The sequence below is a fragment of the Rana temporaria genome, chromosome 6 (genome assembly GCF_905171775.1).
Source record: "Rana temporaria chromosome 6, aRanTem1.1, whole genome shotgun sequence".
NCBI classification, from domain to species: domain Eukaryota; kingdom Metazoa; phylum Chordata; class Amphibia; order Anura; family Ranidae; genus Rana; species Rana temporaria.
Window position 1 is genome coordinate 159,767,809 of NC_053494.1, and position 25,009 is coordinate 159,792,817.

The 25,009-nt window shown below is 45.7% G+C and overlaps 1 protein-coding gene across 1 annotated transcript in view; it reads right to left on the bottom strand.

The window, feature by feature from the left end:
- Positions 1-25,009, bottom strand: part of AGPS (alkylglycerone phosphate synthase) — a 287,284-nt gene that overhangs the window by 153,379 nt on the left and 108,896 nt on the right. Inside the window, exons 7-8 of the mRNA XM_040357672.1 lie at positions 17,965-18,044; positions 1,492-1,572 (exon numbers count right to left, since the gene is read on the bottom strand). Coding sequence (XP_040213606.1) covers positions 1,492-1,572; positions 17,965-18,044 — 161 coding nt within the window. The remainder of the gene's footprint in view (positions 1-1,491; positions 1,573-17,964; positions 18,045-25,009) is intronic.

Sequence of the window (25,009 nt, forward strand, 5' to 3'; positions counted from 1 at the left end):
TGTAGCCAACAAGGATATCTTCTAAACCTGCACGGTTTAGGAGATATCCCTGTATTTGCATGTGCCAACGTCACGTGGCACATGCGCACTTAAGCCAACTGAAGCAATGCCACTATGTGCCATTGCTTCAGTTGTACTGTGCCATTATCGTGCGCATGCGCGGGAGTGACATCGCGGCTCCGGCCATTGCCAGAGTCGCGAAACCCGGAAGTCACTCCGGGACAACATGTCAGCGGCCGGAGGTGGAGACGTGAACCGCTGCGGGGGCTTCAAATCGGAGGCGAGTAAAACATATGCCTTTGTCTTGCAGGATTTGTATTTTTTTTTTTCATTTTCGAATTGAAGGGTTTACTTCCTCTTTAAGGTGTTGCAGACAATTTTATAAAAGTAACAACATTTTATTTTGACATTTTTAAAACCAACATTTCATATGTAAAACAATCAAACAGTAACCATGCGATTGTAGTACAGAAGCAGTGACCTTGGCTCTACATGTTTCGCCAAACTATTGTTTCTTCAGGAGGCTTTTATAAGTACAGTGGAACCTTGAAATATGAGCATAGTCCATTCCAGGAGAATGCTTGTAATCCAAAGCACTCGCATATCAAAGCGCTTGCTTATCAAAGCGAGTTTGCCCACAGAAGTAAATGGAAACAAAGATAATTTGTTCCACATCGACTTCTATTGCATGCAACACCGCATCTGGCCAGAGGTGGGGGGGGGGGCGCCGCAGAGACTCGAAAATACTTGGAGATCACTCGGGTGCACCACAGGCCAAATGCAGTACTGCACACCGTAGAGGCTTGAATCCTGCTCGTTTTGCAAAACAACACTCGCAAACAGAGTCAGGATTTCAAAAAAATAATAGCTCGAATTGCGAAACGCTCATCAACAGCATTATTTGCATAACAAGGTTCCACTGTACTGCATACAGAATTACTAGAAGTTAAAGAAAGCATTTTAGTCAACCATGCGACTAGCATTCATCCAACTAGTGCCAAACAGTACATAAATGTATAAAATAAATCATAACAGTAGATGATACATATATAAAAATTCTAAAAAATGCATACAATTGAAGACCATCAAAGGAGACCCTTCAATTCAAGTGTATGCATTTTTGAGAACTTTTATGTACCATCTACTGTTATGAGTTATTTTTTACATTAATGTGCTTTTTTCAGAAGAAATATGGACATTTAAAAGCAAAATGGAAGGATGAGGTAAGTGAAGGAGGACTGCACTAAGGTAAAGGAAGCTATTTAGGGAATTATTTTTTACGTTTACAACCCCTTTAATGTCTACCATTTCCACATGGGTTATCTTTTGAACACGCCAATTTTCACAACCCACATGTTGACAGACAGAATCGTGCCAATTCTGCCCACAATTTAAAATCACTAGGTGTGAATGGGGCCTCATTGTCAATGAGTGACCAGATATTTTCCAGAATTTATATACAATCAAGGATATCAACTTGAGTTCACATACCAGTCTTTCTAAATCCTGCCCTGTGATACCAGACTCCACATGAGCAGTCAGGTTCTTCTCATCTATCCATAGGATTCTGCTCTGTAGGAATAAAAAAATAAAAAATAAAAACACACATTTAGGGAACCACCAATAAAAAGATTAACATTTCTATAAAGTTCTGTCTTGTACCTCGGTGAAAGAATTTCTGGCATGCTTTCTGGGTTATTATGGAACTGTAGCCCACACATTTTGGGGAGACTGGGGAAGGGTTATATTTCACTGGGAAAGTTTCCCCTCGATTCCTGTTTTGGAGACCACAGTGACTGGGAAAAAAATTGTAGGCTAGGTTCACCTTTTAAAAAAATAAATGCATGCATGCGTTTTCTTCAACAGAAGCCTGCAAAGCATTGCACTTGTGATAAGTGTGGTAAGGAAAGTGCTTAGACACGTTACACCCTAATTACAAGTAGAACATGTAACATGTTCCTAAAGGTGAGCTTGGCCTTTAAGGCAGGGGTGTCCTACCTGCGGCCCAAGTCGGCTATGAATGCGGCCTTACACAAAATCGTGAACTTACTTAAAAATATATGTATGTATATATGTATATATATATATATATATATATATATATATATATATATATATATATATATATATATATATATATATATATATATATATATATATATATATATATATATATATATATATATATATATATATATAGTAAAACTGTATTTACATTTGGTGAACACATGCGACTTAAAAAAAATTGGGCAGTGTCCCTTTACTTGACTTTTCTAAGTTTTTAATCTTCCCAAAGAAAAATATCCCACTCTTCACAATCACACCTTATTCAAGTCATCTGTTTTCAGCAGCACCTATATTTGGGAGCAACTATTCTCAAGGATGAAGAACACAAAGCGCAAAATTAAAAAACACAATACCAAACTAGAAAATGCATTTCCTGCAGAAAATGCGTGGGAATGCTGAATAGCTGAATTGCTAAAGCTAACTGGATGAAAAGCTTAAATCCCTAAGAAAAAGTTGAAGTGAGAATCAGCATTCCCACTAATTAGCATCTTTTTAAAAGTAATTACCTTTTGCAGGAGATGCCCCATAAAATTTCTACCACCAAAACTGTCCCCATCAAAAAGCCTCCATCCTATTACCACCATCAAAAATGCCGCCATCAAATTTCTACCATCATATTACCACCAACAAACTGCCATCAAATTGCCCCCATCAAAAACTGCCCCATTCTCTCACTGACTTCAATGTTAAAAAAAAAAAAAAAAAATTAAAAAAGCGCAATATTTTAAGTAGAAATAGTAGAAAAAAGTTTAAGTCGTCCCATCATTAGCTGAAAGAGCTGAACATTTTAAAAGTTGAATGGTTTTAATAGTTGGAAGTATGCAGGAGGTTACGCAGAGCCCAAAAAAACGTACGGAATAAAATTCAAATTAAAGATGAATAAAAAAAAAAACAACAATAGTGGGACTGCTGAAGCATTCCCACTAAATAAAAAAAATACAAAACCGTATTATAACTACTTGACGACCAGCCGCCGCAGTTATACGGCTGGAGGTCGGCTCCCCTGCGAGAGAGCCTGTAGCTATACGTTGGCTCTCTAAGCGGCCACATGCGCGCCCCCCGCTCGTCCTCGACTCCCGTGAGCGTACCCGGCGGGAGAGATTGCCGCCGGGCACCCGTGATTGCTCTTACAGAGCGAGGACGGGGAGCTGTGTGTGTAAACACACAGCTCCCGGTCCTGTCAGGGGAGAAATGCCTGACCGTCTGTTCATACAATGTATGAACAGCGATCAGTCATTTCCCCTAGTGAGTCCACCCCCCCTACAGTTAGAACACACCCAGGGAGCATACTTAACAACTTCCCCGCCCCCTAGTGTTAACCCCTTCCCTGCCAGTGGCATTTTTATAGTAATCCAATGCATTTTTATAGCACTGATCGCTATAAAAATGCCAATGGTCCCAAAAATGACAATTTAAATGTAAAAAGCTTTTTTCTCTGAAAAAAACACCAAAGAGAAACCCAGCAAAAGAAGGGCAGCTATGGAAGGAGCCATCAGTGACCAGCCTGCAGATACCCCCAAAAAGCTCCCCAAAATGAAAAGGACCAGAGCGTTTGTACGCGGCTGTTTCAGAGCCGTTGTTGGATGTTTCAGATCCGGCTGTAAAGCCAATGGACATCACCGGAATACCAACACCGAGATTGGCAAGTACTATGGATAGTGATCGATACAAAATGTACTCTGGATAAGTCACCTACACTCATTGATCAAAGGCTCCTTCATCCCAAAATTATTCATTTTCATAGAATTTTAGAACAGGAGGATATATTAAAGTGATTGTTAAGCCTCTATGTCAGGGGTAATGAATTAAAATTCACTGAGGTCCGGTCAGCAAAATTTTCTTCCAGCAGGGGTCCGAACATCATGTCATTACCCGTTGCGCCTTTTCGCATGTGCCAAACCGCATGTTGCTGCCGCACTATTTTGGAAAAGACGTCAAGGACGTCTTTCTCCAGTTTTTTTGCGGGCAGTGCAGCCCATTAAAAAGGGCTGACCTACCCACGACATGTGCACCTCATGCACATGTACAGATCTGAACCCATTCTTACATCAGCATCCTCAGTCCCCAGTGCACATCAGAGCCCTCTTGAGGAGTGTCCTCAGGTCCTCCTTTATATCTCCCCCCTCCACAGTAATGTTCTCAGACTTCCTTGACACTAACCCCCCCGCCAGTACTGTCCTTTGCCCCAATTTACATTATCCCCCCTCATTACTATCTTCAGCCCCCTTCACGTTACTGTCCTCATTGCCCCCACATCACAGTCCTCAGCCTCCCCCCTGTCATGTCCACATCTCCCACCCTGTAATATCCACATCTCCCCCCATACATCACAGTCCGCTCAGCCTCCCTCCCCCCACCCTAATGTCCTCAGCCCACCACATGACAGCCCTCAACAACTCCACTTTAATGTCCTCAGCGAGTTAGCTTTTTCCGCTTTCCAGACTAGTGTCCTCACTCCCTGTAACTCAGAGGCATAACTAGAACCATCTGGGCCCCGGTGCAGGGAACCATTAAGGCCCCCCTGATCTCTGGTCCCGGGGCCCTTTCCAATGATAATGGTGTCAGTTTTGTCCCATGTGAAAGGGCCCTAAGGGGGAGCTCTGTGGATTGTAATATAAAGGGGAACTCTGATGTAAGGGGTGCTCTGGGAACCGATATAAGGGGGTCTCTACTCACCAAAGCCCTCACTTATATCAGAATCCCCCTTTACATTACAGTCCACGGAGCTCTCCCTTACGTTGGTGTGCTCAGAGGCTGGCGAGATAAGAGAAAGCCTCCATCATAGATGGAGGCTTGGGTCAGTGGTGGTGCGCCCGGTCGCTGCCCCCTCTCTCCAACCACCCCCCTCTATCACCAATAGATAGATTCATGCAATGCATGAATCTATCAATGGCCGCCGCCGACACCCCCTATTCTTGGCACTCGCAGTTCCCCCAGCTGTGTTAGAAAAGAGAATGAATATAAGGTAGCATGGAGGAAACCACTGCTGCCCCCCCTCCATCCAAAACTGTCCCGCCTCCTGCTGTCAGCTCTGTGTGAGGATTATAGAGACGGCAGGGGGAAGAAATGGCGGGGGGGCATTGTGCCCACCCGCCCGCCGTCTGCCCTACTGAGACAGGGTAAGTGCCGGGCAGACAGCGGTAGGGGGGGCACAGTGGGAGCATTCGATGGGGCACAGTGGGAGCGTTTGATGGGGCACAGTGGGAGCGTTTGATGGGGCACAGTGGGAGCGTTTGATGGGGCACAGTGGGAGCGTTTGATGGGGCACAGTGGGAGCGTTTGATGGTACAGTGAGGCTGCAATTGATGGGGGGGGGGGTTCAGTTTATTTGAGCACCAGCTGCCATTGACTTGGGCAGTGGAGTTCTGCCACTGTGGTCAGCAAGCAGGCCTACTCACCTGTGCTATACATACACATAGGCTGACAGAGCATGCTGGGGCTTGTAGTGCACCATACCAGGGAAATCCCAGCAGGCTGCTGTGTTGGTAGAGGGGCACTGGAGGTGACAACAAACTCTCTCTTCATGACTGACCCACCTGTGAGCTGCTTTCTTTTCAATCACTGAGAGGTTTGAAGGAAGGAAGAAAGGCTGTCCTGGAGAGCTGTGGATCCCCTGTTGTGGAGGGTTGCAATCTTTCATCCACTATCTATCTAGCTGCAGGCTGCTGAACTTTCCCTTTGCAAGGCACGGAGCTGCCAGGGATTGGATGTGGGCGGGGCTGCTGGTGCACACAGGAGGAGAAGCTCCTGCTCTCTCTATCTCCTCTCCTGTCTGAGTGTCCGGAGGAGGAGGGGGGTGGGCTGTCAGTACGGGGTCTTGGCAGTGTGACAGAGAGTAGACGCTCTCTGCTCATAACTGCAGCCAGCAACAATGGAGCGATATCCCGGTCTCCTGGGGGCCCCCCCGCAGTGAGGGAACTACAGAGCCACTGCAACTTTGCCCCCTCACTCACCTTGCATAGATCGGAGGGAGGCACGGCATATCTCCGATGGAGGGCGGGTGTTGTAAGATGATGATTGGTTGCTAAGACTGCCCTTCATCCTAGCAGCCAATCACCTGCTTGTTTACCTCCGGCAACTCCGCCCTGCATCCAGAACTGTCCCACCTCCTCCTGTCGGCTCTGTGTGAGGATTACAGAGACGGCAGGGGAACGAAAAGGCTGCTAAATGGCGGTACCGCGGCGGGCCGCATAAGAGAGTGAGGCGGTCCGCATTTGGCCCGCGGTCCGCCATTTAGTGATGCCCGCTCTATGTGATCTTTATATCCTCCCCTCTGTCAGATACAAATCTGCATCCTAGTGCCTGTGTGTTATTTAAAAAAAGAACCGGAAGGAAACCCAATCGATTTAACAGTTTCAAAAAACATTTCTATTCCCGGCATGCTTGGAAAGCCAACGGTCACTGTCTAGATTTACATTAAAGTTTCAAATACAAAAAATCCTTCATTGCTGCAGACCTCAGCACACGCCATGTGTGATGTAACCACTTATAGAACACAAATATATACAGCATTTCACAAAAGTAATTCCACCCCTCTGTGTGCGGGAGATCACAATACAGTATGTCACAAAAGTAAGTACAACCCTCGCATTTGTGCAAATCTTTTCTTGTATCTTTTCATGTGACAACACTGAAGAAATTACACTTTGCTACAATGTAAAGTAGTGAGTGTACAGCTTGTATAACCATGTCAATTAGCTGTCCCCTCAAAATAACTCAACACACAGCCATTAAGGTCTAAATCTGAAGAATTTTATACAGGACAGTCAATGGAAGAAAGTGTAGAACTCTTGTCATTTGGAAGCTCAATCAGCCAAAAGTAAAAGGTGTATCACTGAGCACATTGCCTGAAACTAGACAAAATATATAAATTGTGTACGACAAGTAGATCTTGTGGGCCTAAGAGAACAAAGATATTTTTTTTTTAAAAACTCTGTACTGTAGCGATGACATCATCCACTCTAAAATTACCTGAAATTATCACTAAACTTAAACAGCTTTTTCACAAAAACTATAAAAAGATATCAAACTGAAAAGATATAGCCAGATAGCTGAATATTTTGTGAACATTTTAAAGTTTGTTTGGCGTCTGTAGGTGAAAGTATGAAGGAGCTGAAACTTTTGGTAGCGGAACAAGATTTTAAGGTTTTGAAGCATGCTCTCATTGACTTCAATGTAAAAAAAAAAAAAAAGTATTAAAAAGTGTAATATTTTTAAAAGGATAAATAGTACAAAAAATGTCCCATCATTAGCTGAAAGAGCTGAACATTTTAAAAGTTTAATGGTCTTAAAGCGGTTGTGCCATGGGAAAATAATATTAAAAGCCAGCAGCTACAAATACTGCAGCTGCTGACATTTAATATTAGGACACTTACCTGTCCTGGAATCCAGCGCCGATCGCAGCAGAGGATGAGCGATCGCTCATCTCTCTGCTGCTCCCCCCGCCATCCACGCTGAGGGAACCAGGAAGTGAAGCGCTGCGGCTTCACTGCCCGGTTTCCCTACGGCGCATGCGCGAGTCGCGCCCGCCGATTGGCTCCCACTGTGTGCTGGGAGCCGAGTGTTCCCAGCACACAACGGGGGGGGGGGGGGCGACGGAATGCCCGTCTTTTGCCCGTGAATGCCGGGCCGGAAGTGGGTGCAAATACCTGTTTAGACAGGTATCTGCACCCCCCTCCCCCCTGAAAGGTGTCAAATGTGACACCGGAGGGGGGGGGGGGGTTCCGATCAGCGGAACTCCACTTTAGGGTGGAGAACCACTTTAATAGCTGAAAGTATGCAGAAGTTACACAGAGCCAAAAAAACATACGGAATAATAAAATAAAAATTAAGAATAAAAAACGAACAACAATACTGGCAATGCTATTGAGCATTTCCACTAAATAGGCACCTTGAACATTAGGAATACAGTGGAACCTTGGATTACGATCATAATCCGTTCGAGAATTCTCATAATCCAAAGCATTTGCATAGCAAAGCGAGTTTCCCCATAGAAGTCAATGGAAACGAAAATAATTTGTTCCGCATTGACTTCAATGTCATGCAATACCGCATGTGGCCAGAGGTGGGGGCACCAGAGAGCCTCGGAAAGGCCTTGGGACAGCTTGGCTGAACTCGGAAAACCTTGAAAAGGCTCGGGAACTGAGTATTTCTGAGTTTTCCCAAACTGCTCCGGCGCCCCCCCACCCTAGACCAAACGCAGTACTGCACACCGCTGTGGCTTGAATCCTGCTTGTTTTGCGAGACAACATTCGCAAACAGAGTCAGGATTTTTTTTTTAAAACAGTGCTTGTATTGCGAAACCAAGGTTTCCCGGTACATCCATCAAACCAGATATCGATGCGTTAGTTTATCAAAAACAATTTCAAATATCGCACTCGTTTTATGTTGCCCTCTTTTACTTTTATTATGTTTTATTACTCAGATAGGTACATTATCCATTAGTGATTGTTAAACTTTTGATCTGCCAGACTTTTTCTGCTCATCAGCTATCCTTGTTAGCATATTTTATGTGTGGCCCAAGACAATTCTTCCTCTTCTAAGGTAGCGCAGGAAGGTCAAACATTTGGACACCTCTGCTTTAAAGGAAGTCTAATGGGTCACAGCCAGAATTAAACACCTAACAGAAGTGTAGCCCTTTAATCCTAACATGATGGCTGTGTCCTAGCGAGAGACTCTCGTCTCCCCGGTACTACCCGTGTTGATATAAATGCTGGGTTATCTTCCCAACACTCCCTGAACTGAAGCGGCTTGGAGAAGCTATGAAATAAGTTCAACAGAACAAGTCCTGTTGAATGTGACAAACTACTACTAGCCAAGTAAAGCTAAGCTATAAAGACAAATAATATCTGTTTATACTCTGGAGCAGGAGTCTTATGAAGTAGATTAATCACATGTGTTGAGCTAGGAATTCCAGGACCTTGATGTGTCGGCCAAAAAGCTGGAATTTACCTTTAAAACACCATAACATGCTCAAAACTTTTCTATATCAATTTTATACTGTTTATTGAGCTTCTTCTGGTCTATGCCATCTCCTGCATGTACAAGAGAGATGAACTTACTGACCTGGCCTATTTCACCGGAGGAATTAAATGTTAACCATCACCTGTATCTACTCTATTCCAAATATAGGGGCTAGAAAACTATAAAAAGAGAACTCTGAGCAACAGGTGGATCATGTTATCCCATTTTGTTGCAAGATCTTGAATAGAAAACTGGGGTTGTTCCCCATAGCAATATAAGCTTTACACTTTGTCTTTTCAAACTGAAATCTGACTTGTAATTAGAACCAATTGGTGCATTTCCCTTTGTCGGAGTCTGCAAAATTCATATTTTGTTGTAATATACTCCTTTAACAAAAAGGTGCAACTAGAACCTTAGGGGCCTCCGTGCAAGAAACCATAAAAAGGCACCCCTGGCCCCCTTCCCACTGATCCTGGGGGTTTTTACTCCCATCGTGGGACCCTTTATTACAGTCCCGCAGCAGGCCACTTCTTGTAGTCTTGGGCAGGGAAGCACACAGGGGGCCCGGGGCAGCAGGATAGGGAGGTGGTGGGAGTGGTATGTAGAGCAACCGGTGCCCTCCATTTCCTCCCTGCAGCTATTGAATGTCTGTGCGCAGGAAAGGGTGAGAAGCAGGCATTCAGCGGCTGCAGGAAGAAAAAGGAGGGCATCGGAAGCTCTACATGGAGGGATCAGTTCTACCACACGACTATCAGTGCTGGTCACTGGTACAATACTTTACAGGCTCCTAATAAAAAATAATGAATGCACATTTAGGTGAACTTATGCTTTAAGCCCATTTCCTTTATTTTCATTTGGTGGTCCTGCCAGTTAATTTCTGTTCTAATGTGACAATCCTGACTCATTGTATTGCATCTATGGAGGAGCAGCAACATCCCCCTAAAGGCCCGAACACACGGGCAGAATGTCCGGAGACATTTGCTGGTACAAAAAATACCGGACAACATTCTGCCGGTGAGTATGTTGGTCTGTCGGACAAAAGCGGGCTGTTCGGCTGGCTTCTGTCGGTCGAAAACCAACAGCCAACCAACTCCTGATCAGCGCTCTGAGGCCCCGTACACACGGCCGAGAAACTCGACAAACACAACACATCGTTTTGCTCGTCGAGTTCCTTGTGAAGCCGCCGAGGATCTCGGCGAGCCGAGTTTCCCCGTTGACTAACGAGGAAATAGAGAACATGTTCTCTATTTGGCCCGACGAGATCCTCGTCGGTTTCCTCGGCCGAAAGTGTACACACGGCCGGGTTTCTCGGCAGAATACAGCTCCGATTCTGCCGAGAAACTTGGTCGTGTGTACGGGGCCTCAGCCAATGGCAGAGAGCGTGAATCAGAGTGTTCTGGCGGGGGGGGGGGGGGGGGGGCGGGTTAACTCAACAGCTCTGCATGGGAGATCGCTGGACAAACCTCCCATGGTTAGTACTGTGGCACCCAACTAGAGCCATCAGTATTATTCCATGCAATGCACGGAGCTGCACGGAAAAAAATAAAAACTGTAGTGTGTGTACCTGGCTTATGACAGAAGTGTTATGAAGTAGGGTAGAGTGGTTTTATTTGATAAAGAGAAATGAGGACAGTGTTAACAGTGCAGTACAGGGAGAGCATGGGAAATAATTGTCTCTCAAGATATCTGGCAGGATCAATAGGTATTTTTTGCACTTGTTGATTAAAGTGGAGTTCCACCCATAAATATAACATTACATCAGTAGTTTTAAAAAAATGTCATTAGTCCTTTACGAAATTTTTTTTTTTTTTTTTTAGATGCCTTCAAAGTGTTGTTGCTAGGCAGAATAGTTAATCTTCCCACTTCCTGCACCTAGGTGCTTAATGCACCGCACAGACTCCTGTGAATGTAGTGGGTGTAACTTACCAGGAGTCTGTGCACTCCCCAGTCTCAAAGAATCATGTGACTTGGACAGCACAGCTGCTGACACTGCTTGTGCAGCAAGTGCGAGATCTGCAAGGCTGAAATCCAGGAAGTCATACAGTCTGGCTTCATGATGCCCACACTTAAGATGGCCCCAGTCAATTTCTATTTTATAAAGTGTCTAAATGCTGTAACAACCTAACAAAACGGACCTTAGTTTACTGACTAACTTTACTAGAATACATTAAGCTTGTGTATTACAGGGGTATTTATATTTAAAAAGTGAAATTGTGGCCGGAACTCCGCTTTAAATATAACAAATCACTTTGTATATTCAACAGACCAAAAAGAAGCAAATAAGAAAAGTTCATTTAGGGTTTACACACACTTTAAATGAGTGGTGGGTGTCTTGCTTTCTGCCATTTTCAGAATCTATAGTATATCTTGCCTTTTTTAAACATATTAACAGAGTGCCCAAGGCTTTGCAAATCTAGGGAGCTCTCTTCAAATTGTGTTCACAGAAGAGACACCCATTTAAATACAATTACTGTGTATAAATATGCCTTCAGAACAATAAACTAAAACAGTCATTCATCTGTGAAAAATAGGAATACTGCAAATCCAGCAGTTAGTGATTAAATAAAAAGCATGGTCAGACAAAAAATGTGTCTGGCATAACATTTACATGAAAATAGCAAAGATGAAAAAAAAGGGATTTTTAATACAGCTTACCTGTAAAATCCTTTTCTTGGAGTACATCACGGGACACAGAGCGGCATATTCATTACTATGTGGGTTATATGGAGTACCTTCAGGTGATGGACACTGGCAATCTCAAACAGGAAGTGCCCCTCCCTATATAACCCCCTCCCATAGGAGGAGTACCTCAGTTTTGTAGCAAGCAGTATGCCTCCCAAAAATGGTCCCCAAAAGAGGGGTGGGAGCTCTGTGTCCCGTGATGTACTCCAAGAAAAGGATTTTACAGGTAAGCTGTATTAAAAATCCCTTTTTCTTTCTCGTACATCACGGGACACAGAGCGGCATATTCATTACTATGTGGGATGTCCCAAAGCAATGCTTACAATGAGGGGAGGGAGAACATCTTCCCAAGACAAAAGGATTTAATTTAGAGATATACTCAAATCATAATAAATCCAACTTAGTTGAGAAAAAATAAATTTTTTAATTTAACTCAAAAGGGAGCCCCCCGGAATCCGAGGGTCTCAAACTGCAGCCTGCAGCACTGCCTGCCCAAAGGCTGTATCAGTATTCCTTCTTACGTCCAACTGGTAGAATTTTGTAAACGTGTGGACAGAAGACCAGGTTGCCGCCTTGCAAACTTGAGCCATAGAGATCTGGTGGTGTGCTGCCCAGGAGGCGCCCATGGCTCTAGTAGAATGAGCCTTTAATGATAACGGAGGAGGCAACCCTTTCAAGCCGTAGGCCTGAGTGATTAACTGTTTAATCCATCTCGAGATGGTGGATTTTGCAGCTGCCTGCCCCTTCTTGGGCCCATCCGGTAAAATGAACAACACATCTGTTTTCCGGATCTTCTCTGTAGCTTTAAGATAGGCCTTCATGGCCCTGACAATATCCAAGGTATGCAGCAACCCTTCCTTTCTGGAAGTAGGTTTAGGGAAGAAGGATGGTAATACCAAATCCTGGTTTAGATGAAAACTGGATATAACCTTTGGTAGGAAGGAAGGATGAGGGCGGAGAACGACCTTGTCCTTATGAAAAATAAGATATGGTTCCTTACAGGATAAGGCCGCCAGTTCCGATACTCTTCTTGCGGAAACTATGGCGACCAAAAATACTAACTTCCTTGTCAGTAAAACCAAAGGAATTTCAGCCAACGGCTCAAACGGTTGTTTCTGTAAACTTGACAGAACAAGATTTAAATCCCACGGACAAAGCGGGGATTTAACTGGAGGATTAATACGTAAGACCCCTTGAAGGAAGGTCTTAACTAGCGAGTGGGTGGCCAGCGGCCGCTGAAACCACACTGACAAAGCTGAAATCTGTCCTTTGATTGTGCTTAATGCCAGTCCTTTATCCACTCCTAGCTGGAGAAAACTTAATACTCTATCGATGGTAAACTTGCGAGAAAGCCATCGCTTGGACTCACACCAGCCTACATAGGCCTTCCAGACCCTGTAATAAATCACCCTAGAGACCGGTTTCCTGGCTCTGATTAGGGTAGAGATTACTTTCTGAGACAGACCTCTACCCCTGAGAATCAGGGATTCAGCCTCCAGGCCGTCAAATTTAGATGCCGTAAGGCAGGGTGGAGGATCGGACCTTGCGATAGCAGGTCTGGCCGTAGAGGAAGAGTCCAAGGGTCTCCCACTACCATCTTTAGGATTAGTGAGTACCATGCCCTTCTGGGCCATGCTGGAGCTACCAGGATGACTGGTATGTGCTCCACCCTGATCCTGCGCAGCAGGCGGGGTAGTAACTGGAGCGGGGGAAATGCATAAAGAAGTTTGAACTGATGCCAAGGGCAAACTAACGCATCGGTTCCGCAGGCCCTGGGATCCCTTGTGCGGGACATGAACCTGTCTAGCTTCTTGTTCAGTCTCGATGCCATGATATCCACGTCCGGCACTCCCCATTTCTGGCAGAGTGTCTGAAAGACCTGTGGATGCAGAGACCACTCCCCCGGCAACAGAGTCTGGCGACTTAAGAAGTCCGCCTGTAGGTTGTCCACTCCGGGAATGAATATAGCCGATATGCAGGGCACATGGGCTTCTGCCCACAAGAAAATCAAGCTCACTTCTCTCTGAGCGGCTTGACTCTTGGTTCCCCCTTGGTGATTTATGTATGCCACCGCCGTGGCATTGTCCGATTGTATTCTCACCGGGAACCCCTGCAGTTTGGACGTCCAAGCCTTGAGGGCTAGTCGAGCAGCTCTGAGCTCCAAGATATTGATGGGCAACTGCTTCTCTGCTGCTGCCCAAGTGCCCTGGCGAGTGCAACCCTCCAACATTGCTCCCCAGCCAAACAGGCTGGCGTCTGTGGTTACTATTTTCCAGGTCACAGGACTGAAAGTCTTTCCCTTCAGGAGATTCTGAGGGTTTAACCACCAAGATAGACTTTGCCGCACTCTTGGTGAGAGTGGCAAAGGAATTTCTAAGGCCTGAGGCCTCTTGCTCCATGCTGACAGGATGGCTGCCTGCAGGATGCGAGTGTGGCTCTGAGCGTACGGAACCGCCTCGAATGTGGCCACCATCTTGCCTAGTAGTCGCATACATAGGCGAACAGTTGGCCTTTTCTTTCTTAGAACCATTTGTATTAGCTCTTTGATGGCCTTGACCTTTAATAGGGGTAGGAACACCTTTTGTTGTTCTGTATCCAATCTCATGCCGAGATATTCCAGCTGCCTTGTGGGCAGGAATGCTGACTTGTCTCGATTTAGCACCCAGCCGAACCTTTCGAGGTACTGAACTGTGAGGGCCACTGCTCGCTCCAGGCCAGGAGACGAGTGGTCTACAACCAAGAGGTCGTCCAGGTAAGCCAAGACCGTGACTCCTTGGGTCCTTAGATTGGCTAGGATTGGGGCTAGGACCTTCGTGAATACCCGGGGGGCCGTAGCCAACCCGAAAGGGAGCGCCATAAATTGGAAATGACGTTGAGCCACCGAGAAGCGTAGAAATACTTGATGTGGCTGAAAAATTGGCACATGAAGGTAAGCATCCTTTATGTCTATGGACGCCATAAAGTCGTCCTTCTGGAGCACGGCGACAGCTGACCGAATAGTTTCCATCCGGAATGAGCGGACCTTTAGGTACGCATTCACTCCCTTTAAGTCCAAAATTGGCCTGACATCGCCGTTGGGCTTTGGGATGATAAACAGGTTGGAGTAGAACCCCAATCCCTGTTCCCGGACTGGTACTTCTACTATCACTTTTTGGCATAGCAGATGATTCAATGCCGCTATCAATGCGGCTTTTTTCACAGGGTCGCCTGGTACTCTTGACTCCTGGTAATGAGGAGGAGGGATTTTTAGAAACTCTAGTCTGTAACCTGCGGCCACAGTAGACCGGACCCATTCGTCGGGGATGTTGGCTTCCCAAACCTCTGCAAAGAGGTGAAGCCTTCCCCCCACCCTCATGGGTGGGGGCGCCTCTTCATAAGGCAGACTTAGGGGCTGGCTTAGCTGGTTTGCGATACCAAGGTTTCTTGCCGCCAGAGGCCTGTCCCTGCGATTTGCTGTTAAAGTTTGATCGTACAGGAGGCCGTCGGTACTGCCTGGAATTTGAGGGCCCCGAAGCCGGGGAAAGCTGCCTTTTACATGTAGGCCCCCGAAACTTCTTTTTGACTGGTAAAAGCGTACTCTTACCACTCGAAATAGTCTGAATGTATTTATCCAGATCTTCTCCGAAGAGTCGCCCTCCATGGAAGGGAAAACCTGCCAAAAGCTTTTTGCACGGGGGCTCGGCCGCCCAGTTTTTTAACCATAAGAGTCTTCTCATATGCACTAAAAATAGTGATAAACGAGACGCTTGCTGAATAGAGTCCTTTATAGCATCCACCGCAAAGCATAGAGCTCTGGGTATATCAGATAGCTCCTCTGCCTGCTGGGCAGGGATGTCCTTAAGCATCTGTTTAGTCTGGTCCTTTAAAGCTTGACAGATTCCGATAGCAGCAACTGCTGGCTGTACCACTGCCCCTGCTGTAGCAAAGGAAGCTTTTAAAAGAGTCTCCAAACGTTTATCAACCGGGTCCTTAAACATTTGAATGTTTTCTACCGGGCAAGTTAGTGATTTATTCACACATGAGATGGCAGCATCCACAGCTGGGAGCGCCCATCTTTTGGCAAACTTCTCTTCCAACGGGTAGATAACAGAAAATTTTTTAGGCGGCAGAAAAATTCTGTCTGGTCGTACCCAATCCTGGAAAATTAATTCCTCCAAAAGAGGATGGACCGGAAAAACTGCGTTGTTCAAAGGCGCCCTTAAGGAGCCCAAAGAGGAAACTACCGGACCCCGGCGCTCCGGTAAAGGCAACTTAAATGCTGAGTGAACCATATCTGTCAAAGACTGGACCCACAGACTCTCCGCTTGGGAGGCTGAGAATGGTTCTTCAACAGTAGATTCCTCAATTTCTGAACCCTCTGGATTCTCGTCCAGTAGGTCCTCCTGAAACTCTAATTCCTCCGGCGAGAGAATTTCAGCATCTGAGGATACAAATTTAGGCGAAGGGGATCTAGTCCGTTTCTTGCCTGGTAAAGACTTAGCGAACATAGCCGCCAATCTTTCCTCTAGCCCACCCAAAGAGGCAGCTAGCATTTCCTCTGTGACAAACACAGGGTTGGGTGGATCTGGGCCAGCCGCCGCACCAGACCCCCCTATTGGCTCAACCAAGGCGGCCACAACTTGGCTACTAGGTGGGGAGAGTACCGGCATAGCCTGACTCATGTCCTCAGAATCCGAGGGGGAGCCCTTTTGTTTTTTGGCACTTTTTGCCCCTTTTGATCCTGAGCCTTTGGGAGCCATAGTACAATACCGAGGTACCCCTGCATGCAACAACTGACTGTTTGCAGCTAGGAATAGTTAAGAGGTTTAGGGAACAGCAGGATTACTAGTGTCCAAAAACCCCTGGTGAGGCCGAGTATGTTTATTCAAAAAACAAAGGAAAAAAAAATCTCTTTTTTTTTTTTTTTTTTACTATGATATTATGTTCCTTTAAATAAAATGTGTATATATATATATATTCTTTTTTTTTTTTTTTTTTTAAAACATACGGCCCCACCAGATATCCTTTGCGGCCTCCAACCTGCTGCAAAGGGGAATTTTTGGCTGTAGAAAGAAAATAGGCCAAGCCTAGGATGTACTACCCCTTTCCTGCCACCGGGGGTCACCGGAGTGCCGCTCTGCGTCCCCTCTCCTCCAGCATCAGCTCAGACTGAGCCATGAATGCAGCCTGTCTGTTCTTAACAGACGCGAAGGCACGCCTCTTCCTGCGCTCTCTCCGCCCCCTCCTCCCGAACGGCGCGAAACCGTCTATTTTGGCGTGCCCGCGCACGCGCGCGCGCCTGTCAGGAAGGAGAGAGACACCTGGAGACGCGCGCCAGGCGCTACAGAGGCAGGGAGAGAGGATCGAGCCGTCGGCTGCAGGGCGGCAAATTTGAACCCCCGGACAGGTAGGCAGCTAACAGAGACTCTTAAGGGCTCAGTTCTTTGCCCAGAAGAGATTCAAAGATGACCCTATCTGACCAGCAGGGCAGCAGGTGGCCAGCAAAGACTTACTTGGACAGGGGAACCAGAGATGGGGGGGAGAAATCAGACCATCCTGTCTACACACAGACATAGTGACCAAGGTGCCTATGCAGAGCATACTTAGGCTACCCCCCCTTTTGATCACCCCTGGGGAGCCCGCTGTCGAACCAAGTTCCGCAGGCTCCCCACTTACCTGCTCCATGCCGCAGGACGTTTGCAAGCAAACACAGTCCAATCTTCTCCCATCTCCGTGGGTAGTGTAGTAGACCATCAGGCACTGGGGTCCTAGAAGGAACCGCTGTCCTGGACCTATATAGCACCCCGGCAAGCAGGATACTTTTGGCTTTGGAAAAAAGCACCAAGTCCTGGGCCCGGGGTCCAGCCCTCCAGAGAGGGCATTATAGGCAAAACCCCATGGATTTTGGGGCCCGGGTACTGTCCACTTCGGCACTGAGGCACTCTGGACAGATCCGGTTAGCCTGCCAAAATCCTAAGGATATGGAGGCAAGCTATTCCGTGACCAACACCTAAGACACTGGCGAAAAAACTGAGGTACTCCTCCTATGGGAGGGGGTTATATAGGGAGGGGCACTTCCTGTTTGAGATTGCCAGTGTCCATCACCTGAAGGTACTCCATATAACCCACATAGTAATGAATATGCCGCTCTGTGTCCCGTGATGTACGAGAAAGAAAAATGTGTACTTATAACCATTTTAATTATCTTTTAAAAATGTAACATTTTAAGTGATACATTTACTAACAAGAGATCCAGAGTTCTATTCAACTTACCATCTGTGAAGTATCTAATGAGACGATGGTTCTTTTCTCATCTTCAGGACACTCCAATGCATTAGATACACTTGTTCCACCTGCATTAAAAAGAAAATGTTCATATATCACAACAAATCCATTCTACTGAAAGGAAGACGCTGATAACCAGGATGGCCGACACAACAGGATGTAGCGATTCAGTCAGATGTGGACATGAAAAGGACTAGGGGCCTTCTACTAGGGCAGTGTTTCTCAATTCCAGTCCTCAGGCCCCCCCAACAGGTCAGGTTTTCAGGATTTCCCTCAGATGAAAAGGCTGTGGTGATTACTAAGGCAGTGAAACTGATCAAATCACCTGTGCAAAATAATGGAAATCCTGAAAACCTGACCTGTTGGGGGGGCCTGAGGACTGGAATTGAGAAACACTGTACTAGGGGCACATGGAGGAGATCAAATAACCTTCTAATACACCAACGTAACACCTGTCATTTAATCTTTGCTGAACCTCAAGTCTCTCCTGTATTCCTGCACACCAAGCAGTATAAAGTCTCTATAGAGGTTGAAAAAAGCTATTTCTATGGCAGTGGCTTTACACGTTTAGATTTTATATGCTCAGGTTTGACGTCGGGTCACAAATATTTAATATCTGCATCCGGTAACCATTATGAGACCGAATACGTTTGCATTAATCCTTTTCAATGTTTTCTATTATCCATGTCTCTTCCTCCTTTGAATAAAATTGAGGAACTTGCTATATACAATAAAGGAAATAAAGCCATTTTATCCCTGTCTTGCTATAAAGCGGTCATCAACACTAAGGCTCCATTCACACCTAGGCGTATATACGCCTGAAGCGCGACGCCGCAGCAGCCCCTAATACGCTGGAGGGATGATTTTACATTGTCGGCTATGGAGATGGTTCACATCTCCACGCCGAACGCCGAAACGCCTGAAGCTCACAAGTCCCGGACCTTTTTTTCCAGGCGGCTTTCGGCGTTCGGCCATAGCCGACAATGTTGATCACCCCTTCTGTGTATGTTACCGCTGCGTATTTTACCGTGTTTTGTCGCGGCAAAGCGCGGTAAAACGGACGTTACTTACCGGTAACGGTGTTTCTATGAACCTTACAGGACGGCACCCGAGAGATGATGGCTCCTCCCCACAGGAAACACAATCACTTAACAATTTAAAAGTCCCCACCCATCCCCTTGATCCTCAGTATGCATTAGAGTAGTCCTGAACTGGTTCACAAGGGACATTGTTCCGTATAGGTACTTACCACCTAGCGTTTAGCTTATCTTTTTCCCTCCACATAGGGCGGGAAGTAGGCCTGCCGTCCTGTAAGGTTCATAGAAACACCGTTACCGGTAAGTAACGTCCGTTTTCTCTCATCACCTTCCAGGACGGCACCCGAGAGGATAGACGAGTAACCAACAGGCCTACTTTAGGGTGGGACCCTTGCCTGCAAGGTCTTTTGCCAGATGTCAGAATCTGATTTTATTTCACCACTTCCACTTCCTAGTGTGTGATGAGGGTATCCTAGCTGGATCATGAAAATGACCTGCAGGTCTGCTCCACCTATGCTCCTGTCTCCTCTTTGGATGCAGAGTCTAGGTGGCACGTGCTCTTAAAGAAAAAAATTCTGAGAGCTTGAGTATTCTTTTAGGATAGAAAGGTTGGCTGCGCCAATATTCTAGCCATCGTGGTTGATAGTGTCTGCAAAGCTGCATAAGACCATCCAAAGTTTAGTCAGAGATTTGTTCTGTGAAACAAAGACCTACTTTGATCAACCCAGAAAAAAACATGTGGTTTTAAGCCACTAGTCTGTACAGGAGAATGGTTTAGAAAGAAACAGGGTCTCCCGACGTACAATCCTTGTGGGTCCCCCTTTTTTGTTTGCCATAGTCCTGGTGAAACAAGGAAATAAACCCACTCAAGGATACTAGATTAAGGGAAGTCTATTCCCTTCACTCAAATGACTGGACAGGTATGTGACCAAGCAGGGCGTTTGGTGTGCTCCTGCACTCCCTTCAGTCCACCTGTCCACCTCCATTCATTGGAATGCATGTGACTTTATAGCGAGGACACTTATTGGTCAGTGTCCGGACCACAGGAAGCCTTGGCGTGGCTCGTTCGTGCGTCCGCCAATACGCGTGGACAAACTCCTGTCTCCAACGTACACTGCTAGACCGGATAAAACAGCTGCTCTGCAAGCCGGTTGACAAGCAGGTCCCATCCTGGTCATTCCCCATTTCTGGGTTCCTTCCCATCTGAATACCGACATGTCAGATGTGAGATTGTTCTATATACCCTAGGCTCCTTATAACCCTGCGAGTCGATCATTAAACTACGCAGAAAAGAAGCCTGTTACAAAATTGCGAGTAACCACTGCATTCATTGGTATATAACAGAAAAGAACAAAGGTGTCGGGGAAAGAAAACTTTTCACCGCCCCCATGCGTATAATATGCAGATACATTTTACCCTATAATCTCAGGGTAAACCCATGAGTGCCACACGCCAACAGAATACAGTATTCTGTAAAAATCCAGTGTTTGAGGTCATGATCCACTCCACACACCAAGGAGTGTTAAGTTAAGCAGATCCCTACCACAAGGGACCAATGCCATAGTAGGAGTAAAAGATGAATATTGGTTATTCATATCCAGTTCGTCCGAGGGGGTGACATGAAGGACATACACTGAGCTATAAAGCTCGGATCGGATCGGGAGAACCAGTCAGAAAAAATCCTGACGCTGAATTTTTTAGGCAAACAGCCCCTAACAGCGTAACCCCTTTCCTACTAAAAAGAACCTACTAGGTGATTTTATGACCTCCTTCCAGTGTCCTATAACCCTACTGGGTTCAGGTCTAGGGAATGTCTCTGGCATGCCTAGAAGTAAAGGCCCGCAATCAGAAATCCTGTTCCTTCCATGTGAATGGAAAATAAGGTCTGAAATAAAGTGACCAAAATGTCCCAGATATACAGGTCCTAGATCTTGTAATTCCGAAGGACAGCAAGCTCAGACTTAATATGGAAAAACAGATAGACACCCCCAGCCTCCACTGCTGTGTTTTCTGATATACAGACACCTGTAGGATAGAGAAGACACAACCAACCTTAGGTGTGTATTTCTCATATGTAGTAAGATACCATATAACCTAAGCCCAGAGAAAGGACAGAAGCTCCAAGTGTGAGCTTCTGATGCTTAATAGGTTTATAGGTCCTACATTCAACAGAGAGGCCACTAGCCAATATGGTGTTTTTTTATTTAGTAATAAAGAACGCAGAGGACACAGACACCTTCTACTGCTGTGTTTTATTTATGTGCAGCGACCCAAGGTAATAGATTCAGGACAGGAGGACAAGAACCACTATAGTGTTGTCTATTCCTGACTGACCGCAGTACGGTCTTCCAATCAACAGAAAATAATACTAGCACCTATAGTATATCTCTGATGATCATAGAAAAAAACAAACAGTTGCATGGCCAGTATGACCAAAAGGACATATGCGGCCTCAACCGTGTATTGCTGGTGTTATACTCCCTGCAGTCATAACTAGCAGAGAGTGGTATTAGCATACTTCAGATAAACAATAGGGTATAGGACAAAGGACCGAAATGTTACAGACAGTAACATTGTGTATTCCAACACCCACAGTCATATACCTGATAGAAACGTCACTAGCAAGAAAACTCGATGCTGTGCGTTTCTGGATAGTAACAGTATACCGTCATGAACCCACAATACCAGTTGTGCATTATTTTGATTAGAAAAAAACTTGGAAAGTTTATATGACCAACAGCATGTTGTCGGCAACCCAATGTGTTACTTAATGCAACCTTGTCGGGTCATCTAATCAACGGAAATGTCACTAGCAAAAAAAGGACACTTAAAGCAGTGCATATCTGAATTTATAAATATCCTTAACAATAATACAATGCTATGCGTTTCTGATCAGCAAAATTGTATAGTCATATAACCAGCAGAAGTGTCGCTATCAGTAACTCAGCGTCATGCGTTTCTGATAAGTAAGAGTGTACCAACATGTGACCTCCAGAAATTTTTACCTACAGTAACTCAGTGTGGTATGTTTCTGAATAACCATAGTGTGCGGTTTATATAATAGAGGTGTCACCGACAAATCAATGTCATGCTTCTCTGATAAGCAATAATATACATTCCTGTATCCGACAGAAATTACACCGACAGTAACTCAGTGTGGTACATTTCTGAATAACCATAGTGTGCGGTTTATATAATAGAGGTGTCACCGACAAATCAATGTCATGCTTCTCTGATAAGCAATAATATACATTCCTGTATCCGACAGAAATTACACCGACAGTAACTCAGTGTGGTACATTTCTGAATAACCATAGTGTGCGGTTTATATAATAGAGGTGTCACCGACAAATCAATGTCATGCTTCTCTGATAAGCAATAATATACATGCATGTATCCGACAGAAATTACACCGACAGTAACTCAATGTGGTATGTTTCTGAACAACAATAGTGTGCGAATATACCATAGAGGCGTCACCACCATTCAGTGTTATGCGTTTGATAAGGAACAGAGTACCGTTATCTAATCAATTTTAGGCATTTCTGGTGAGTCATAGGATATCCCTTGATCATCAGTTTACATATATACACACAAATATATATATATATATATATACACACACACACATATCTCAGAAATGACCCAAGATAAACCCATGTTGTGCATTTCTGATGTGCGGACAGACCAACGCTCTATCCTAGCATAACCTGAGTTTCAGATATTGATCCTTCATCCCAGTGAAGGAACATGGTAGTTCCAAATACTGGAAATCCGAGGTGTGTGACTATACCACAATAGTGGTAGCTGCTATTCTGCTATTGCAAAGGTCTGAGTAGGTGTAGCTGGTCCACACACAGGTGGGAGCTAGTCTAAGCCTTTAAGGTCTTAACGAGCACAGACTCAGAAATCAATTAGGTCTCTCATGAAGAGGTGACCATAGTCTCAGGCTGGAGGCAATCAGACACCTGTATGGCTGATTTTCATAGCTTTAACACAGGGGTTTGTACCAGAGAAACTCCCAATTAAGGGTTGCAGGCTAGCATTTTATGCTTCTCACACCACCTAAATGGTTTGTTGCCTGAGCCACAAGAAGTTTAGATTAACTCTAACACACTGACAGATATACCAGCAGTGTAAGGAGGAAGTGATCGGTTGGAACTTGGGAGATATTGTAACCAATAAACAACCCCCACAAGGGTAATAAACCCACTAGTATGCCCCCTGTTGGGCCTATCCTAAGAGTTTAGGTCAGTTTTTTGGCTAAAAAAACCTAACTGCACCCTTGTGATCTGCCTGTCAGATTCATGGCAGGCTGGCCCTAACTGGATTGAGCCTTGCTCAGCCCCCTTTTATGAGATTATTCTAGGGATTTTATAATCTCCTCAGAGGCCTGTATTTGCCTGCAGGAGTCCAACCAGACCCTCTAGGGTGAATGGCTCCTGTTTAGCTTGGCTTACCATATCCTCCCTGTCCTCCTTAAGCTTCCTCTACCTGGACTAGAGGGAATGACTGTGAGGGCGGGGGAAGGGCACTAGGTTCCATTCGGACGAGGCCTTCTTGGGAGGATATGTCTTCTCTAGGGATAAGCTCCTCTATGTCAGACCTTAAGTTATGGACTGCCTGGCGGCTTCATGGAAAGTTTTTCCTTTCTCTGCCAAGTTATGAGGAGCTATGCCCTGTAGCGGTAGGAGACTGTTTATTTGGGGTCTCCTGGGATCCGCTGGGGGGGTTTTTGCAAGACAAGAGATATACATATATGCATAATATTACTTTGTCCTCCCCCAGGACTGCAGGTTTGTACTGGGGAGGTGAAAGGGTGAGAAGTAAAAACCAGTCCTGTGCTGGCTGGCTGGCCCCAGAGACTCAGACCCTGAAGACCAGGACTCTCACTCCCTTTCCTCCTCCCTTTCCAAGGGGGAATGTACTCACTGCGCCCCGACCTGGAACTGCCTGCAGTCACATTTGCCTTCATCTCCTCCTGCCATGAGGAGGTTTGGCTGGGTCCCCAGCTGTCGGTACCTCTTGTAAGGGCTATCCGCAAGCCGACCCTTCCACCGCCATGCTTCTCTCCGGCGTCCCTTCCGGGTTGCGCTGTGAGGCAAAAGCCCACCTTCACTCAGAGAGGCTTGGAGCGCCATGTTTCCAAAAGTAGGAAGCAGTACCCGGGAAGAGAGAGCTCTTCAAATGGCGGCGTTTCTTCTGCACCCTAGCGATGGCAAGCCTCCCCGCAGCTCAGAGCGCTGGTGCACGCCTGGGGCGACCTGTGAGTTAGACCCGAAGGCCTACAGGTTAGTTCAGCCCTCCCCGGCCTCCCTAAGACCTGTCTCAACAGGGGTACCTTCGACCCTCCCCGGTCTCTAGGTATTCAAACAAAACAAACGTGACGATGTGTTCGGGAGAAACACAATCAATACTGAGGATCAAGGGGATGGGTGGGGACTTTTAAATTGTTAAGTGATTGTGTTTCCTGTGGGGAGGAGCCATCATCTCTCGGGTGCCGTCCTGGAAGGTGATGAGAGAAAATATGCCGCGTTCAGGTGTGAATGCAGCCTTAACCTTCACAGAACTCAATGAGTCTATGACAAACCACATGAATACAGGCTCTCGCTCTGCAGCCCACTATCCACCTGCAATATGTTTGGTTGAGTTGCAATCTATAAGCTAGAGTATCTATAAGTAGCCATGGCAGGTTGTATTACAGCCAAACTGAAAGCACACACAGATAATGTAAATGAATGATGAATGAACCACAGAGGCTTCAAACCCTGTAGTCAAGTTTTCAGTCCATTTGGCATTGGCTTTTTTTTTTAAAGCACTCACAATGCCAATCAAAGCACCCCTCACTAAATAAAATGGGAAGCTTAAAGTGGTACTAAAGGTTCATGTTAAAAAAACAAAACAGGGGCGTGGCCTGGACATGGCTGAGTGAGGACGCAGGAACTTGGAGCTCCCGGCCCTGTCCCCTCTTTTACCGGCCAAACTCAGCGACTTTA